This window comes from Muntiacus reevesi, chromosome X (genome assembly GCF_963930625.1).
Source record: "Muntiacus reevesi chromosome X, mMunRee1.1, whole genome shotgun sequence".
In the NCBI taxonomy this organism is placed as follows: Eukaryota; Metazoa; Chordata; class Mammalia; order Artiodactyla; family Cervidae; genus Muntiacus; species Muntiacus reevesi.
The window spans coordinates 118,390,161-118,409,876 of NC_089271.1; the positions used below are offsets into that span (position 1 = coordinate 118,390,161).

At 41.6% G+C, this 19,716-nt stretch overlaps 1 protein-coding gene across 1 annotated transcript in view; it reads left to right on the top strand.

Moving 5' to 3' along the window:
• The window catches only part of GPC4 (glypican 4), a 107,344-nt gene extending 92,401 nt beyond the window's left edge, over nt 1–14,943 (top strand). The window contains exons 4-9 of the mRNA XM_065915765.1: nt 5,359–5,524; nt 10,641–10,771; nt 10,856–11,002; nt 11,695–11,831; nt 12,213–12,388; nt 12,494–14,943. Coding sequence (XP_065771837.1) covers nt 5,359–5,524; nt 10,641–10,771; nt 10,856–11,002; nt 11,695–11,831; nt 12,213–12,388; nt 12,494–12,696 — 960 coding nt within the window. The 3' untranslated portion in view covers nt 12,697–14,943. The remainder of the gene's footprint in view (nt 1–5,358; nt 5,525–10,640; nt 10,772–10,855; nt 11,003–11,694; nt 11,832–12,212; nt 12,389–12,493) is intronic.
• Nucleotides 14,944–19,716: the final 4,773 nt, after the last annotated feature.

Consider the following 19,716-nt stretch of genomic DNA (forward strand, 5'->3'; position numbering starts at 1 on the left):
AGTAAGCACAGCATAGTCAGTCTTGAGGATTTCCTAAGGCTTGTAAATTGGCTATTAATATATTGTCATTATGCTCAGTAGCTCAAATGGATTTTGATTTGCATTAATAAATATTGAGTCCAGATGATGTTCCCTTTCTATCTTTTAGGTCCCCCAAAGTAAACAAACTAAGCCATCCCATTCTTCTATAAATAATGTCCAAAGCTGCTTCTTATGCTCAGCCAGTAAAGAATTCACCTGCAATGTGGGAGACCTGGGTTCGATCCGAGTGTTAGGAAGATCCCCTGGAGAAAGGCATGGCAACCCACTCCAGTATTCTTGCCTGGGGAATCCGCATGAAAAGAGGAGTCTGATGGGCTACAACCCATGGGGTCACAAAGAGTCGGACACGACTGAGCAACTAAGCACATGCAAATAGTATGTCATGTTCTAGTAGAGACCGATCATCTCTGCTACATTTGGCTGCTAGTTTTTCAAAATGTGAAAACTTTGGCAAAATATATATTATTTTTGGTTTTGTTCAAGTAGCCTCTTTTCTCTCCATGTCTACCAGTGTTTACTTGAGCTTTTGAGTTCTTTGTATCTCTACTACTGGTGAACATTTTCTTTCTCACCCTGTAGCACCTTGAAGCATTCTAAAGATACAGCATCGAGTGCATGAGTCATTAATCTTTGTTAAAAACTATGTCATCTCATCCATAGTGTCCAGTCATACACTGTTCCATGTAGAACAGTTGCATCCTAACTTGCTCTCCCACCTTAAAAGCTGGTGAATAAATTTGAAGCCTGCAAATTCTCATTAGAAAATATTCAGCCCCAGAGCTGAGATAGTCACTGTGTGTGGATACCCTATGCTAAATCATGGAGCTGTGGAGAAGGGCCAGCCCCATGGGCTTCCCTCAAGGTTCCTATGTAATTTGTTACTCAAAAGATACACATTAAGGAAATTCAATGTACCTGCTCCCAGACAAAACTGCCCGAGTTCAAATCTTGGCCATTTACTGGAAGATCTTGTGTCTATTCCTTACTCTCTTTGGGCCTCTGCTTCCTCATCTGTGAAATGAGATGATAATATTCATCTCCTATGATTATTTTGAATCTTAAATGAGTTAATATGCATAAAGTACTTTGAATGGAACCTGGCACACATAGTAAGTACTCAATATCATATAAATCTGTGAAATCCAATAAAAGGTATCAGAAAATGAATTCTGACATTGAAGAGAATATTTTTCTCTTGAATGTTTACACCTCAATCTTCATGATCATGGTGGTTTAGTTGCTGTCCAACTCTTGCCGACCCCATGGACTGTAGCCTGTCAGGCTCCTCTGTCCATGGGATTCTCCAGCAAGAATAGTGGAGTGGGTTGCCATTTCCTTCTCCAGGGGATCTTCTGACCCAGGGATTGAACCCAGGTCCTCCTGCATTGCAGGCAGATTCTTTACCAACTAAGCTACGAGGGAAGTCCAACATAGAAATTGAATTAAGCATTCTCTCTGAGACCTTTAACCCATTCTTTATGTAAGTGGTTCACAGCAGGAAGAGAGGAGTGTATAGTTTTCTTGTTCTTTCCAAATATCATTTTGAGAAATAACTATTAACTAAGAGAGGTCTGAAATATCTGACTTTTATAAAAGCCATCATGACTAACTCCCACCCAACTCCTACCCCAGCCCCAGGGATTCTGGAAGCCACAGGTGGACCCAAGAGACCCTTCTAAATAAAAACAAAACATATCAAATGTTAGTCAAGAGCTGTGACCCAAAGGAATAATCAGATTGATCATTTTAAGTGGCATGCCATGCCATAGAGAATCAGTACATAAGTGAGGATTAAAGAAAGATCTTAGAGTATGGTTACCCCTTTTGTTAATTCCCACGTGGCATGATCTACCACTCAGCCTTGGGTCTTCTGGAGTAAATTACTTCAGTAAGTAAGTTCTTTGAGGACTTCAGAGGAGTAATTGATTTTGAGTGTTATAAGGGAGTAGAATGTGAATGAAGTTGATTTTATATTCAAAATTAATTAATCCCCAGAACAAAGTATGACTTAGTCCACAGTTAAATCTGCCTATGGGTGAAAGATTTGCCCTTGGAATCTTGGCAAGACCATTGAGAGCTTGTAAGGGAGCATGGTAGTCCAGAGTCAAAAAGTAGAACTTGTCCTTGTACTCTGGATTCACCATCCTGAGCTTGGTCAGATCAGTGAGAGTGGGGACCCAGCACCTGAGGTGGGGTGGTTTTATCACTTCTTCTGGGGGCACTTATTTTGGGGGAATGAGCATTGCAGGGGATCCCTATTTCTGTAGTTCTCATGACTGTTTTAAAAGCCTTTGTCTTTTACTGGGGCCTCATCCCACACAAGGGGTTTATTTCCCAGATTCTGAATTCCCTTCATGTAGAACACTGCATGGTGGTCTCCATAGTGGTTGGAAGACGAAAGACAGATTTTCTCTAACTTTGGTGTTTCAAATGTCCGTTCTCATCCTAACTTTCTTATAATTTCCCCGTCTGTCTTCTCAGTCTGGTATTTAGTGTTTCCATAGCATGTTAGAGCTGAGTTACTTGTGATCATTTTTAGTAGTTACAGAAGAAATCATGTGCAGAACATGAGCCAGTACTTAAAGTATGAAATGGAAAACCTCTGCCAAACCCAGCTTCATAATCTTCCTTTCATAAAACTCTACTGTGTCACTTGGTTTGATCTCTCTTTTTAAAACTTCAGCCTCCATCAGCCTATTTAAGGAAAGGATAGTACTACAAGGCCTACTGCCTAAATGATTTAGCTTATAGTTGAACCAAGGATACAGTGAACCCATCCTAGAATTAAAAAAGAAAGAAGGGGAAAGGACCTCTTTGACCAAAGTGTTTCTTGAGCACGGTTACGGAGTTTAAATTTTTGCCTATTTTCTAATGGTCTATACCATTTTGAAATTTCTTTTGTGTTTTCTATAGTCTAGAAATTCCTACTTGCCTTGCTACCTAATCAGAAATGCATTCCAGAAAAATCTCTGGCCCATAGTAGGTGCCCAGCAACTACTTGTTGACATTTTAACTCTTTTTACATTGTTTTCTGCTACAAGTCCTTTTTTTCCTAATAAGCATTGTAATGAAAAAATGTCATGCACTAGCCTGCTTTTCACAAGACATTTTTTTATAATAACTCTTTACTTCTCCAAAATCCAGCCGTTTTAGCAGCCTCACCAGTGTGGAACCTAATTAAAGATCAGAAAACAAGCAATGTTTAACATTTAAGTTTCATATTAGGAAGAGGCAGCAGCACATGACAGATGTGGGAAATGATTTCGGTGTTTGCTAAGGTGCAGTGCTAGAGTCAGATGCACCAAAGTGGCTGTCCACAAGTCAATTGTTCTCTCTGGCTTTGGTTTTTTCATCTATTAAATGTGAGAGCTATACTCAGTTATCTCTAGGGTCTCTTCCAACTCTAAGACTTCTATGATTCTCTGACCACCTCCTCTCCTCCCTCCAAGCTTGTTTGTTCCTCTGTCAAATGAGAGAGTGAGAAAGTATCAAAGTCCTAAGTCTCTGTAACTTTAAAGGCATGCTCTTGTTTTCTTGTCCAGAAAACCTAGCTTTCCAGCATGGCTATTCCTTAAGGGTATTGGTTAGCCAAGATTTTATTGTACATTAATACATGGTTAAAAGGACCCATTTAGTGCCTAGGAAAACATTTGGCACTGGTTAAAACTGTGGAAAAGTCCTAATTCTTCCTAGGGAGCCTTGACTTCAGTGTATACAGTTACATCCTGTTGGACAGTCGTCCCCCTTTACACTTGAGTTCTGTTTGAGATAAGAGAGTGTGTGTGTACATCAGATAGGAGCCTAACAGTGTGAAGTTTTTCTCCTGACAGTGTTAATCCCCCATTCCTGTTCCTAAGGCTACTGTTGATAAGTGGTATCCAAAGTTACACTCCAGAGCAGGTGAAGTGCACTGCTGCACTGCCTGTGTCCCAGCATCTGTTCCCTGCGGTGGTATCTGCTTTCACAAGTGTGTTTGCAGAACTGGTTGGTACTGATAGAGAGGAATGCAGTAATCCTCTGATACTGACTCCAAAAGGGGAGGGTGGGGCCGAGAGACTGAGAAGACAGGACCTCTTGGGGAGCTGCCAGCTCGTGATCCTGGCCATGATCCTTTCTAAGCATTGATGGAAATGAGTGACAGGGTGGGATCAGCTCTTCTATGCCCAGACAACTACATCCTATAGAAGGAGAAGGATGAAACTAAGTCTATCTGCAGAGGCCGTCGAACTCCATCCGATTTCAGTGCCACCTTCATCCTTGCTGCTTCCCTTGCTCATGAACTTTTAGTAGCTGTGTCCTGCCGTATGGTGTCGTTTCTGCCTGGTGTCCAAGCCCCTTACTGGCCATATACGCAGTCTGTCCTATACGCAGGCAACTTTATTTCCCAGAATTCCTCAACCCCACCCACAGTCTGCTCCATACTATGTATGCTTTTGTTGATTTCACTCTCCCTTCCTTAACTGCAGTATTCTCCCTTCATTTGATCATTTCAATCTAAACCGCTTGTGATCAGCAGATGCAAACTATTGTACCTAGAATGGATAAACAACAAGGTCCTATTGTATGGCATCGGGAACTCTATTCAGCATCCTGTTCTAAAACATAATGGAAAAGAATCTGAAAAATATAAATATATGCACAACTGAGTTCTGCTACTGTACAGCAGAAATGAAGCACAGCGTGGTAAATCAACTATACATCAATAAAATTTAAGGTATAAATAAATCAACCCCTTCTTCAGAATGTAACTAAGTCCCACGTCTTCTCTCAAGTGGGCCCTAAGCACTCCATGCTGCTCCCAAGCCTCAGACAGCTTTCACATAACCCCAAATTCAAATTTATTCATATTCTTCCATGTAGGATGCATCCGTTTTGCCTTCTGTGCAGCTGTGGGCCCAGAAAGGAGTACGCACAAGCTACCCTTCTAAACCTTGATGGGGGGGCTTACATTTGAAAGGGCGGTCTAGCAGTTTGAAAAGAAGACGTGCTCAGATTACAGTCTGGCATGGCACACCCAGTGATGGCCATCTAAAATGAGTGGGAATAGTTGAGTGTGTGTGTGTCATATACAGCTGAGTTGCTGAATGTTCATTCCTACCTCCCCATGCCTTCCTAGCATACCCTTTTTCTTTATGTAATCTTGCTGTAATTCACCTCTGCAGTAAGTCTGCCAGGCCATGCTACATGTGATCCATTGTGACTCACACGTGAAATTCATGGCCAAGCCTTCAAAGTCAAGTTGATAGATTTGCAATAGATATGCAGTTGCTGTCTCTATCTTGGCCCCACCATTGTCTGTTTCTTCTCCCAAATTAGGTGAATCCCACCACCCAGTGTACCCACGCCCTGGTGAAGATGATGTACTGCTCCCACTGCCAAGGTCTTGTGACTGTGAAACCCTGTTACAACTATTGCTCCAACATCATGAGAGGCTGTTTGGCCAACCAAGGGGATCTTGATCTCGAGTGGAACAATTTCATAGGTGAGCAGGTGATTAATGTGTTTGTGTCACTCCCGGGCTTCCCAGGTGGCCCTCTGGTAAATAACTCACCTGCCAATGCAGGAGACATGGATTCGACCCCTGGGTTGGGAAGATCTCCTGGAGGAGGGCATGGTAACCCACTTCAGTATTCTTGCCTGGAGAATCCCATGGACAGAGGAGCCTAGTGGGCTACAGTCCATGGGGTTGCCAAAAGTCAGACACGACTGGGTGACTAAGCACCCACGCACGTACATCACTTATTAGGGATAGCTCATCTTCCAGCCACAAGAAATGTTTTATTTTTTAATTAAAAAAGATTTGTTTTTTTTGGCTGTGCTGCATAGCTTGTGGGATCTTAGTTACATGACCAGGGATTGAACCCCTAGCCCCAGCAGTGAAAGTGCCAAGTTCTGCCCACTGGACCAGTAGGGAATTCCCCAAGGGATGTTTTAATTGTCAGTGATGGAATTTCTGTTCATTATAATAGTGATTCCCAGAGTTCTGATGGTACTTACCACTCTACGAGTAAATGTTCCCTTGAACTAATGGTGGCATTTCTGAAGACAGTGGACACCAAGCAAATACCAATTTTCAGTAATGAGAAAGTGCCTTTTTGACATTTTCCCCCAAAGATTAGTTTTAGTTCTACATCATAGGCTCATATCCATGTGTAAACGCTGGAGTGCAGCCATCACTGACCTGTGAAAGGAGCTTTTCAAATGTTATATTTGTGACATTGCAACTGAAACTTCTGCATACCTGCCAGATACCGCTTAGATATTTGGATCAAGTGCAATCTGACTGTGGAAATTTAGCGGTTATATTTCTATAGACGATTTAACAACCATAGACTGCTCTGGTGAGAATGGAAGGACTTTTGCCCTGAGAATTTCAGAGGTCAGTGTTCTCACCTACAACTTAAAACCTGGAAAACCTATTACTAGAACCCAGACAGTGATGGAAGTGACCTAGCCAGTTTCCAAGAGGGTTAAGTATGATTTGTGGGAAATGACAAATTAGGGATAATTGAAATATCCAGTCATCAACTCCCTGGATGCCTGCTTAATGCATATGGGAATCCTGGAATGTTAGTGGCAGGTGTTGAAGCTGCTATCTGTGTGGCTGCACACACAGATTATCAGTACCCCAAAACAAACTCCCTCCCATCCCCCAGTTGCATTTGCATAATTGCAAATTTTGAGTGTCTTTGTCAGTACCTGTTTTTCACTTATTTGTCCACATCATGGGCACAGGTATGCAATTTGCTGAGGGTTTTTTGTGGGGAGGGGAATAGGGGGATTTGAGCTGGGGAATGCTTTTTAGTCTGCATGAGATCTAATTATATTAACTCTGAAAGTGCATCAATAAATTGGCTTCAACAGATTCTTGAGAATACTGACACAAGGAAAAAAAGATGTGAATATTAAAACACCACAGCACAATTGTAGGCTAAATAGTTCAAAGCTAGAAGACCTGAAAAAAGTCCACGCACAGAAAAGCAGAATCCCATGAAAGAGAAGGCCTAAGACCAGAAACACACACACACCAGTGGCACATCATGCCCAGAAAGAAGCATGGGAGAAATTGTTACTTGAAGATATGTCCAAATCTAAATTAAAGTTGAAATACTTTTTATTTTCTTTCTTTTTTACTCGCCTTCTCACCTCCACCCGCAAATGTCATGTTTGCGATTCACTTTTGCTTAATTCATTTTTAAGAAACAAGATGGTTTACCTTTTCACTTTTCCCTGTAACATCTAATGCACTAGTTCTCTGGGTAAAACAGTAACACTTGCACACAGTGATCTAGGTTGGCTAACTTTTCTACAGGCACATCATGAATAATGTACATTATTCTGTTATTCTGACATGTCTGGGAGAAATATAATGCATAAATTTGTCTTAAAATACAAATTCTAGGGACTCCCCTGGTGGTCCAGTGGCTAAGACTCTGAGCTTTTAATGCTGGGGCCCTGGGTTTGATCCCTGATTGGGGAACTAGATCCCACATGTCACAACTAAGACCCTATGCAGCCAAATAAATTAGTAAAAATAAACATTTAAAAAAGCAAATTCTATATATTTTTCCAAGAGCTTGCAGGTCCATATCAAAACCATACTCTGGCTTCCTTAATTTACATATTCAGCCACTTACTATAAATCAAGGAGGACTTCAATGGCTGCTATTCTTGCTGTGTGTTTTACAAATTACATTTGATATCTTCAGAAACAAAATCAAACTCAAGTGGAAATTGGTGGGATTTCAGAATCATTTTCCTCATTTATTTTAAATTATATTTTTTTGGAGGGAGGAGAACTATAATTCTATCTAAACTGCATTTTTAATGGGTATTTTATTCTTTATTTCTAATAAGCTGATATAAAAGGCCAAGAGAAACAGACATTGTTAATCTCCAGTGCTTTTTCATGGATTTTCACAAGGGTTTAATTAATTTGCTCTGTGGTTGTCGAATTCAGTCCCAATTTACATGCCTGTGCCATAAGTTCAGTGTTTTTGTTTTTTTTTTCTTCACAAGGAATTTTTCCTCCTTTAAATGACTGCAGTTAATGAATGGTCAAGGGCTTTTTCCCCCTGCTTATTTAAATCAGATCATGGGGTTAAGTTGGAAAACTGCCTTTTGTTCATCCAGTCTGGTCGTGAGGCTAAAGATGTGGGGTCATGATTATCAGCAGCACAGACCAAAAGGAATCACTTTTTCTTGTGAGAAGGGGCTGCTTTGTTGCAGGGTGGGAGGGAGCTGTCATGAACACTGAAATGCTGCAGTCAGACTAGAACCTTTAAAGAGACTAAGGATGAGTTTTTCAAATCTGCTTTTCCACTGTGCCCTCCTCTCTCTCTTGAACTGCACCTATTAAACTGTCACCCACCTTGATAAAGGTGGATCCAAATAGTTAAAACACCTTGGACTTGGTTTCTGAGCAGTTATAGGAAACCCTCTTTTTGAAAAATAGTGCCCCCACAACAAAAGTCAATTTCTGGAGAATCATAAATTATGTGTAGGTGCAACTTGCTCTCCATCATATACTACCATTGTGCTAACATTCATTTGACTCCCAGCCAACCTTATTCACATCACATGTCGCTGCCATTGGGAATTTAGTATAAGGGGGTGGAATTGCTGGCTAGGCCATCAGCTAGTTCCTGGCAGGAGCTGGTCAGCTGTCCCCCAAAGGGAGACCTGCAGCCTAGATTCATCAGAAGCAATGACACTGGATCTGACATTATCAGATCATGGAGGCGCCCAGTGGATGGCTTAGCAGGACCTGTCCCAGGACTGAGCAGGGACTTTGGTTTCCAGGCTGCAGGCTCTGGGCAAAACACAGCCTCACTCACATTCTTCAGCGACACCACACGCAGTGCTGGTATGACAATTCCAGCCCCACTCCCTTCTCAGGCCCTTGTGCATGGCCAGCCGGCCTGGAGTTGACAGACACCAAACAGCCAGAAGAATCGGGGTTTATGTTCCCTTTCACAAGCACGTTCGTGACCTGGCCTTTCCTTGCCACTAGGGAAATAAGTAGTGATGGGATGCACTGTTTCCTTCCTGTGTAAACCTCTGCATTTGGGATTTTTCTCTGGAGCTGGCGACTTCTTGGCTCTGAGGGTTTGTGCTCTGCAGACATGGTGGTGCTGATGCTTTGACAACGAAGAACACGTTTAGGTTGTGCTCCACTTGTTTACAGGACTCCCCTTTCACTAGCACATCAAATGCATTTTTCCTTTCCTGGAAAAGTGGTATATTCATGCCAGCAGGCTTTCCTTAGAGGTTGGGAGGGTCAGTTTTGGTGATTACCACAACGTGACCTAAAACTTCATTCATGATGACTTTCCCCCCAAATGTGCATTGCTCGGAAGTCTACTCGTGGTTTATGACATTGGAATTCTGGTTGAGAGAAATGAGCTCGAGCTTTAAAATGTTGGGTCACATTTGTTCTTGGGGGAGGTGAAAGGTTGCTGACCACCTAAGAGCTTAGGTAGAAGTTCAGCTGTGGCCTATGCTTTGAGAGGGACACACTCTGTTCTAGAACCTTGCCCTTCTTTCCGGCAGCCGTCCTTAGACTACCTGAAGGCTGTGGAGTATGTGGGCCTAGCTCTCCTTTAAGGGGAAAGAGCGCATGGAAAAGTTCACTGCTTGCCATAAATGAGGCATCCTTTTTCTTATTTGGAGATGACCTTTCCAGTTTCTTCTAATTTTGCACAATAAGTATCAGGAAAAACTACTAACTAAATCCCAAGAACCATGGATGACAAGAAAACCAGTACAGGGGGTGTTTTTCTTTAAGAGATTCAACATGTCCTAAAAAATTCTAGACTTTTCCAAAATGTAGAAATGATTTGCTGAGTAATTAGTGAAGATACACATTGTAAACACAGATTTTGTGCCTTATCTCTGTTTTTTTCATTTGAAAAAAAAGTGGCACATGTTTTTTGCTTTAAAATAACTCGGGACCCTTGTATTTGAAATTGGAAGTTTATCTTAATACAAAAATTGCATTTTACAAAATGCCATTATTTCTAAAGTCCTTAGAATTCCTAAGGAGGCGCCTAGAATTCCTAGGAACACTTTCATTTATATTGTCTAACTGTCTACCCAAGCATCTGAAAGGGTTTCATTTAAAAAATGAAAGAAAAGAATTGATATGCCAGGATTTGAGCTGATTTATGTTTTTGAGTCTTGTAAATCGAACATGAAATGGGAAGAGTCGTGGAAATCCCTGAGCGAGCCGGCATGTTATTCTGCTCCCAGCCTTAGGTGTGTCAGGCAGGAGCTACGTCAGAGCTATGCAGTGACAGCCACTGATACGTGGAGGGATGAATTATCAGTGTAATAGAACGTTCCCAATTGTGTTTTCTTGCTGGGGAATAAAGTCTTCATCTGGCAATTTCCCACTCTAGAGAGCTGGTGGTATATAGTGACTGAATGCAGTTTTGTGTCATAGAAAAAGATACAAAAGCATGAATTAATGATGATCATGCCTCCCCCTCCAACACCCCCCACCAAGGGAAACAGACAGTAAAATAATCAGACTGATCACTCAAGGCCCAGCTAGTGATTTACTTTGCTGTATGGTTCTACCCCAAACCTCATGTTAGATGCCATGCTGATGGTGGCCGAGAGGCTGGAGGGCCCTTTCAACATTGAGTCAGTCATGGATCCCATCGATGTGAAGATATCAGATGCTATTATGAACATGCAGGAGAACAGTGTGCAGGTATCTCAGAAGGTAAGGAAGGCAGGTCCTGGATTGGAGAGGCGGGGCCCACTCTAGCCTGCTATGCCTCACGTGGCCACATTTATGCCCATGCAGGTTTTCCAGGGATGCGGACCCCCCAAGCCCCTCCCAGCCGGTCGGATATCCCGATCCATCTCAGAAGGCACATTCAGTGCCCGCTTCAGGCCCTTCCATCCCGAGGAGCGCCCCACCACAGCAGCTGGCACCAGTTTGGACCGATTGGTGAGCCCTGGGGCAGGAATGACTGTGTTTAATGGCAAAAAATGAAAACATTTGCTCAGAATATAGTTTGATTTGGAGGATTCCAAGCACGGGGTCTTTTCAGGTGAAACTTTTCCAGCAAATTGCACAGGGATGTCAGTGAACCTGCTTTTCTGATGTCCTCGCTCAGACAGTTCATCCATAGAGCTAGAAAGTGGGGTGCTCTGAGGCTTATCTGAACACCTTTTATGTCACAGTGCGGCTAACTCATAGGCTGGATCCTGAGTCATCAAAGCCCTGCAAGCAGATATTGTGTTTTTCCAGTGTATCTCTGGGGCGTGGGACCTCGTAGGCCCCAGATGGTAGCTCTAATGAAGAACAGGAATGATCAGTGGGTGTAGGCACTAGGCAGCTGTTTTTTTAAATGGCAACTTAATTCAGAGCTTGCATTTCACCTGTTAATTCTTTTGGTGATTTTATACATTTTACATAGAAGTACTGGGGCGACCAGTGAGGTTGTTCGGGTTTTCCCACAAAATGGTGTAGGAAAACCTGAATGAATTTTTGGCCAAGTCAAAATCTGCATTTTTTTCCTTCAGACTACAGAGAGACTCTGAAGATACTTTTGACATGATCTGAAGGCACATCTGTAGGTAGTTCTGGGTTTTTACAGAGGTGTGTTTTTTTTTTTTTTTTTCCTCTCTCTTAATGAGGTTACTGATGTCAAGGAGAAATTGAAGCAGGCCAAGAAGTTCTGGTCCTCTCTTCCTAGCAATGTCTGCAACGATGAGAGGATGGCTGCAGGGAATGGCAATGAGGATGACTGCTGGAACGGAAAAGGCAAAAGCAGGTGAACCATCATTGGGCACGTGTGCAGCTTCTCCCTGCATGCCTGGGGAACTTTCAGAGAAGGTTTGCTCGGTTGTTTCATCAAGGCGTTGTGAAGCCTTTCACAAGCAGGTGGCAACAACATGGAACATTTCTAGGCATTCTTAGGAATTGGCGTAGAAGTGTCGGGAAGGCCCCCAGCTATTTGCAGAGAGTCTCAGGGCAAAGGTTTGTGCCTGTGGTTATATGATAGCATTACTGCTGCAATCAAGGATTGAGTTGTTCTAATAGTGTCCTATTTTTCACTGCTAGCGGCAAATACTAGAACCTAGCAAGAATCTTTGCCAATCTTCAGCAGCTTTTGTTTTACTGATCCTCTTAACGAGGTCCTTTCTCATTGCAGGTACTTGTTTGCTGTGACAGGAAATGGTCTAGCCAACCAGGGCAATAATCCAGAGGTCCAGGTTGACACCAGCAAACCGGACATACTGATCCTTCGTCAAGTCATGGCTCTTCGAGTTATGACCAGTAAGATGAAGAATGCTTACAATGGGAATGATGTGGACTTCTTTGATATCAGTAAGAATGTGTGCTTCTAAAGAACAAATTGTTATATGTTTGTTTGTACACCTTGAGATGAGAAAGAGCAGAATAAACATTCCCTTTTTTTCCCCCAAAAAATAGGTGACGAAAGCAGTGGAGAAGGAAGTGGTAGTGGATGTGAGTCTCAGCAGTGTCCTTCGGAGTTTGAATATAATGCAACTGACCACTCTGGGAAGAGTGCCAATGATAAAGCCAGCAGTGCTGGGGTCCCCGCTGGGGCCTGGCCCTACCTCCTCACTGCCTTCTGCATCTTATCCCTGGTTATGCAGAGAGAGTGGAGATAATTCTCAACCTTAGAGAACAAGTGTTCATCGTCAGTTACAAAGGCACTGGTTATCACTTTTATACCATCCTAGTGACTTTGCTTTTTAAATGAATGGACAACAATGTACAGTTTTTACTATGTGGCCACTGGTTTAAAAGATGCTGACTTTGTTTTTTCATTCAGTTTTGTGGGAGAAGGGGACTTGTACGTAAGGTCAGTCTGGCCTCCTCAGAATCATGTTAAATGTGGCTAACAGTGTAGGTACAGAACTGTAGTTAGTTGTGCATTTGTGATTTTTATCACTCTGTTTGTTTTCTTTCTGTTTGTGGGGTTTTTTTTTCCTTTCAATATGATCTCACCTTGTTTCTTACAAGAAAACCAGGGTCCTTTCTTGGCATGTAACATGTACGTATTTCTGAAATATTAAATAGCTGTACAGAAGCAGGTTTTATTTATCACGTTATCTTATTAAAAGAAAAAGCCCAACAAGCAGTATAATTGCCATCTATCCCTGTTGTTTTAGTTGCCTTATCTGGAGAGAAGAGGAGGTGTTGTATTTTTTTTTTTTTTCTGCAATGTGAAGGCACAAGAGGGCTTCTGAGCCACTTGTCAGGTTGTGTTCAGGCATCAATTCAAGAAGAAGGTTATACTTCATTTATAGCTGGTGACTGGAAGAGGCTGCAAACTACCCATTTTGGTTGAGTTGGGTTGTATAAACTTCAATCACAGATCAATCCATTTCTGGAAGCCGCTTATCCATCTAGAAGATTCTTGATCTCCCTTGAAAGATGTAAGGCATTCAGGGTATCCCAGGGTATCACACTTAATTTGGGGGTAGGTTTGGTTTGTTGTTGTTTTTTTCTCTTAATAGAGGCAAGTTAGCAAGCCACTGTGCTGGTCTTTGCGTCCACACTTGACCCACTTTGACAAGATCAGGTGTGTTGAGGGTGGTATGGCCATAGACCACCCTCTTTGAACTGATATCCCACCAGCAGAATTAAGTGTCTAGCAATCTCACTAGGTCCCTCTTGTTCCAGATTCCAAACCCAGTCATAGCCGTCTGGGGGGCTAGCCAGAATTGGGGTACAGCCTGGGTTCAGGCAGTAAGTATCAATACTCAAGCAAAGTTTTTGTCCATGCATGTGTAATTTGCATTTATTTGGTTTTGGATCCCAGTGTTTTGTTCTTTAAAAAAGATTCTAAAGTGTCTTATTGAGTCTTTTTCTTGCCCAGCCCTGCCCCATCTGAAAGCCAAAGGTCTTGCCATGGTTCACAGCTGTGTGCTACCCTATCAGCCAAGCACTCCAGTTGGGGAGCTCTGAGTGTCCAGATTTTTCTTCTCATGTTGTTGGGCGTTTGGGGGGGGCAGGGAGGAATGGGAGTAGGTAAAACTGAGAAGAACACATCTTCGGGGTGACCTTTAACCACGCAGGTGAACTGACAAAGGCCATTGACTCTTGTCCCAGACCAAAGAGTAACCACTGCCTTGGCCCCTTTGGGGCTGTTTCCTTGTGTCTTTACCAAATGACAGCTCATAAAACTGTGAGAATGTAACAAATCCCATTAAAAGGAGTTCCAGAAGTCTTCAGAAAGAATCAAACTCTGCAAAGGCTCTTCTTGCTTTAGACAGCCATTCAGATCCCAACCAATTCCCCAAAAGCTGAAACCCACAGAGAGGTTGTTTGTGTTATTGTTCAATCTTCAGTTATAAGAGTAATTCTCTATTTTTATATTGAAACGTAATTACTTGATAGCTCAGGGTCTACATTTCATTCAGCTTTTTACACCAAATTCTGCAGAATGGACAAAATGGAATATTGGGGCTGTTATAAACAGAGGCTTAATTTTATTAGAAGTAGCCAGTTATTTATTAAAGCATGATGTTAATAAAATAGGCATATTCTGGCTCATGTGTATAAGTTTTGTTTCTTTTAAACAAATCACAGAAGACGTAAAATTGAGAAGGCGCTCCATTTATGTATGAGGAAAAATTGATTGTAAATAGCTAAGCTGCCTTGTGAGAACTTGGAAAATGTGCTGATACTTAGTAACTACCTCAGTTGTGAGGAATTTCCTTTTTAGCTTAGACTGCTATTACTTTTACTTGGTAGAAATCAATCTGGTCTCCAAAATGTGGCTCAGAGTTATCCCCATAGACCTTGTTAGATTGTTTTTAATTTAAAACCTTGAACTCTGCCCAGCTGTTTTCTTTCAGTCAAGTTCTCGAAACCAATAACATTTTCCGAATTAAATATTCTTGAAGGTTCTTCTGGAGTCTAAATGATTTGTTTTCTTTCTTTGCAATTTTTCCTGTTACTCTTTTATTATTTAAATTGTCTCTTGCCTTTGAACTTGAACTATGAAATAAACAAATCATAGATTTTTCCATTCAGGTCTGACTGGATAACTGTTGGCTTCCAACCAGCTGGCAGGCTCACACCCCCACCCTCCCCAAAACAGGAATAAAGGCAAGTTGAATATTTTAAAAATCTTAAGAGTTCAGTATATGAGGTAGAAGGAAAGCTTTGTGAGGAGACCTTACTTTTCCAAAGCCTCAGTTAATAGCATGTGAAGAGTTTGCGCTTTGCAAAGTCATTAATTAATTACTGGTTACTTTCAAACACTTCACTCACTCTGTACCTTAAGAAACATGTTACAACTCTTAGATTGTATTTTATTTCAAAACTAGTAATTAGCACCTGTTATTTTGCTAAAACTGTACAAACAATTGGCTTAGATTTTTGAACTTTAGTTTCCTGGCTGTTAGAAGCCTAATAGTATACAAATAATTTTTTACGAAAATTAACAGTTAAATCTTTAAAGTGAAACTTACTGTATGTGATTACAAAACCACAATAAAAATAGGTATAGATGGTGCTACACAAAATTCTACTTCCCCTTTTGTGTTGGCAGAATATGTCTATTTGCATAGCTCAAAGGCAGTTGTGTTAATAACAGTATCTACTACAGGAAACGTCTGTGTGTGTGTGCACTCGCTCTCAAGCAAAGACCACACTATCAAATACAACTTTCTTTTTGAAATTAAAAAAGCACTGAGAATAATCTTCTAATTAGAACTTAGTAGGAAAAATGTAATTTGGCATTCCATGATATACTTTAAAAATTCAGTTTCTACCTTTAAACTCCTGATTGCTTTCTTTTAAAAATCCTTCTATATATGTGAAAAATACCTGAAAGATAACATGGTAATAACAGGAATTCAAGCCCATCAGTAAAGCTAATGGCCATGTAATAAAAAATGGTTGTCTAATTGAGGTTTTAAGTAGGTTGTATATTGACCAGGTTTAAAAACAAAAACTTGTACTACAGAAGTACAGAGTGAAAGTTCCTGTCTTGTTCTTGCATTCATCTGCTCATTATCCCTACACCCTAGATAAACTTATTAGTTATTTCTATATATCTTCTTCCAAAGTTCCTTTATACAAATATAAGCATATATGAATAGAGATTTTTCTTTTTTGTCTCTTTACCTGAAAGGTAGAATATTATGCCCAATCATCTCATATTTTTTTAGGTTTCTCATAACTTTAAAAAGTATTGAGAGGAAGAGGAGACCCTAAAGGACTCCTGTTCAAAAGGCATGGCTTCTCTGTGCTACCACAATTTGGATTTTTACTGAATTTTGGCCCAGATTAATCTGAGTAATTTTTCAAGAAATAAACATGGAATTGATGAGGAACAGTTTGGCCCTGTAGTGCTGTAATCCCAGAGTGCACAATTAGGATGCTCTCTGTGCTTCATTAAGGTTCATTTTTGGCACTTTGTTTCCGTATCATCACCAGCAAAGAAGACCTTGGGCAAAGCGATTGGATAGATCTTCTTAAAGCACAGCACATTAATACCACTGTTAATGCTTGGAAATGGTTCAAGAAGGAAATGTCATGCCCTAGAGTGGACTCATATTCTATTAAAGTACTCTTAATGTTTCCTCAAGCTCAAATGCCTTGAAATAGCATCAGCCACCACACAGGAAGGAGATGAGAGTGTTAGGAAAATGTGTAACTAGATTGTCTGGGATACCACATGAATTATCTGTCTAGTGATCAGGGAATCATTAGGATATGCACGTGTCCAAGTTCAGTTTTCACGTAAGATTAAGTTTTTACTCATCAGAGTATGAAGTGACTTCTAAATTCAGAAGTAATCAGAGAAATTCCAGAATTCATTTTTCAGCTTGAGGGTCCATGTGTGGGATTAAATGCCCAGTTTTACTCTTTTGATATTTCTTCAAGAAATATTACGAATTCTGGGGGGGGGGGGGAGTATAGGATCATTGGAAAGAAGATTTTCATGCATCAATCCTGCCCAGTTCATGCTGATAAAAGGTGAAAGGTATGGCTAAAGAATTGAAGAAACAGCACATGTGTGATGACCCAAGATGCTTTTCTAAAGGGTTCATGGTCTGGGACTTACTTGGCGGTCCAGTGGTTGGGACTCCACACAGGAGGCATGGGTTCAGTCCCTCGTCAGGGAACTAAGATCCCATATGCCTCTTTGGCACAGCCAGAAAAAATAAAAATCATTAAAGAAAATAAAGGGCTTGTGGTCTAATAGACTTTAATCAAAGTTCCCTGCACTTTGGAGAAGTTTTGCAACAACTTTCTTGCCCTACTATGGGTTGCTGTGTTTCTTACCAGAGAGAGTTGGAAGTCCTGTGTGTTTGTGAGTATAAACAGAGTTGTATCTACACACAGAGGTGCATTTGTGTATTTTCAAAAACCCTGTCACTTAGGGCTGCCTTCTCCCTGCTGGCAGTGGTGTATGCTTGGGGATCGCAGACAAGTTTTAATAATAGCCTAAGGGAAACATAATTAGGAAGGTAGGTCTCTTGCCAAGGGGAAAAAAAAATACACGCACATATAAAATGCATTCCAGATAGAATTTCTTAGATTTACCACTGCCTGGGATTTGCTTTTCTGCCCCACGGTCGACAGCCTCAAGCTGCCCGTAACCCTCTCTTCATGGTGACTTGCTGCATGGGTCAATTTGTGCCAACTTGGCCAGAAAGAAATAGTCATGGTCAGCGGGTGGCTTTCTGAACACACCCTCGGATCTCAACTCTCTGACTGCAGTTAGACTTTAAAAGTCTTTAGTGGCCCTGCTCTCACTTCTCTCTTTTTGTTGTTATTGTTCAGTCACTAAATTGTGTCCGACTCTTTATGACCCCACGGACTGCAGCACACCGGGCTTCCCTGCTCTTCCGCATCTCCCAGAGCTTGCTCATACTCATGTCCATTGAGTCAGGTGGCCAAAGTATTGGAGCATCAGCTTCAGCGTTGCTCCTTCCCGTGAATATTAAGAGTTGATTTCCTTTAGGATTGACTGGGTTGATCTCCTTGCAGTCCAAGGGACTCTCAAGAGTCTTCTCCAACACCACAGTTCAAAAGGATCAATTCTTCAGCGCTCAGTCTTCTTTATGGTCCTACTTACATCCATACATAACTACTAAAAAACCATAGCTTTTACTATATGGACCTTTGTCGGCAAAGTAATGTCTTTGCTTTCTAATATGCTGTCTAGGTTTGTCAGCTTTCCTTCCAAGGAGCAAACATCCATGGCTGAAGTCACTATCCACAGTGATTTTGGAGTCCAAGAAAATAAAATCTCACTGCTTGTACTTTCCGCTTTTCTATTTGCCATGAAGTGATGGGACCAGATGCCATGATCTTAGTTTTTTTAATGCTGAGTTTTCAGCCAGCATTTTTACTTCTCACTTAAGTATAAGGAAAAATTGTGTTTACTCTGTTGTTGGAGTTCTGAATACTTTGCAACAAGTTCTGGCAGCAGCAATGAACAGAAAAACAGCACATTGACTGTAAAAAAGTCATTCTTTGTACTTCAGTTAATTCACCTGCAGTGAGGCAGGATGAACCTGTGTGCCTGACACTAAAGCTGGGCCATGGCCATGATCTCACAGGATCTTGAAGAGTAGAAACCCTTCCATTTTGCAGGTGTGTCAAAGGGATAAGTTGGGTGACTTGTCCAAGGGGTGACAGGTAAGAAATGCAAAAACAAGAGCTGGAACAGGGCTTTGTCTGCCACAAGGTCCTACTTATCTTGGGCGCTATTTTTCCTTCTGTTACCCTTTCCCCCCTTATTTCACATCTGAATAGGAAGGAAGGAATGGTGCTTGTCAGGCTTGCTGCATGAAGAGCTCTCCCAATCCTGTGGAAGGGCCAGGGTAAGGGTCACGGCAGACCTTGGTTGATTTGGCTGACCCTAGTACAAGGCGAGGAGTCAAGGGCCACCTGGAGACAAATCTTGTAACATTTTTCTAACCACACAGTGGCTCCTTGCTCAGCTGACTTCAAGTCAGAAAGAGCTTTGATGATAGTGCAAGGGGACCTTGTGGTTGTAAGGAACTGGCATTAAGTTCTGTGTCTTTGTCTGCCCCAGGACAGCATCATATGACCATGTATGAACTGGCATTGGGGGTGCTGGACAGCTGCCTTGCTGAGAAGGGACTCACTGAATACCATGGTAATGAAAAGAATACCATGATTTATGTTGGAAAAGTTCACACCTGTTTAATCAACTGGAGTTTTGTGAGGAGGTAAATACATCTTGCAATAAATAAGGCACAGTGAATATTATCTGGGCTTCTTAAAGAGCTCTTGAGAAGATTTCAAAGTCATACCCGGATTAGAGATAGGACACAACCGAGCTTACAGGGACTATTCCAGCCTGGGGAGTGTCATAAAAGCTTCCTCCTGCTGTACTAATCTTCCTGCTGTTTAGAAATAATAACATCTGAAGACAATCTGTGCTTTAGGGTCCAGAGATTTTTGACTCACCTTTTGCTACCTAGGGCAAGGTGGGGTGGGGAGGAGAGAGAGAACCTGGGAGCTTTGGTTGGTTTCCTGAATACATGTCCAAGCGTGCCCATCAAGCAGTATGTGCTATAAAGCTTCGGAAAAGTCCTGCTCTAGCTGTATTCTGATTCTGGTGTTTGATCTCTTGACACAAGGTCCAGAGAGATGTCATTGAAAACCAGCAGGGACCGAGGGCTCTGCCTCCA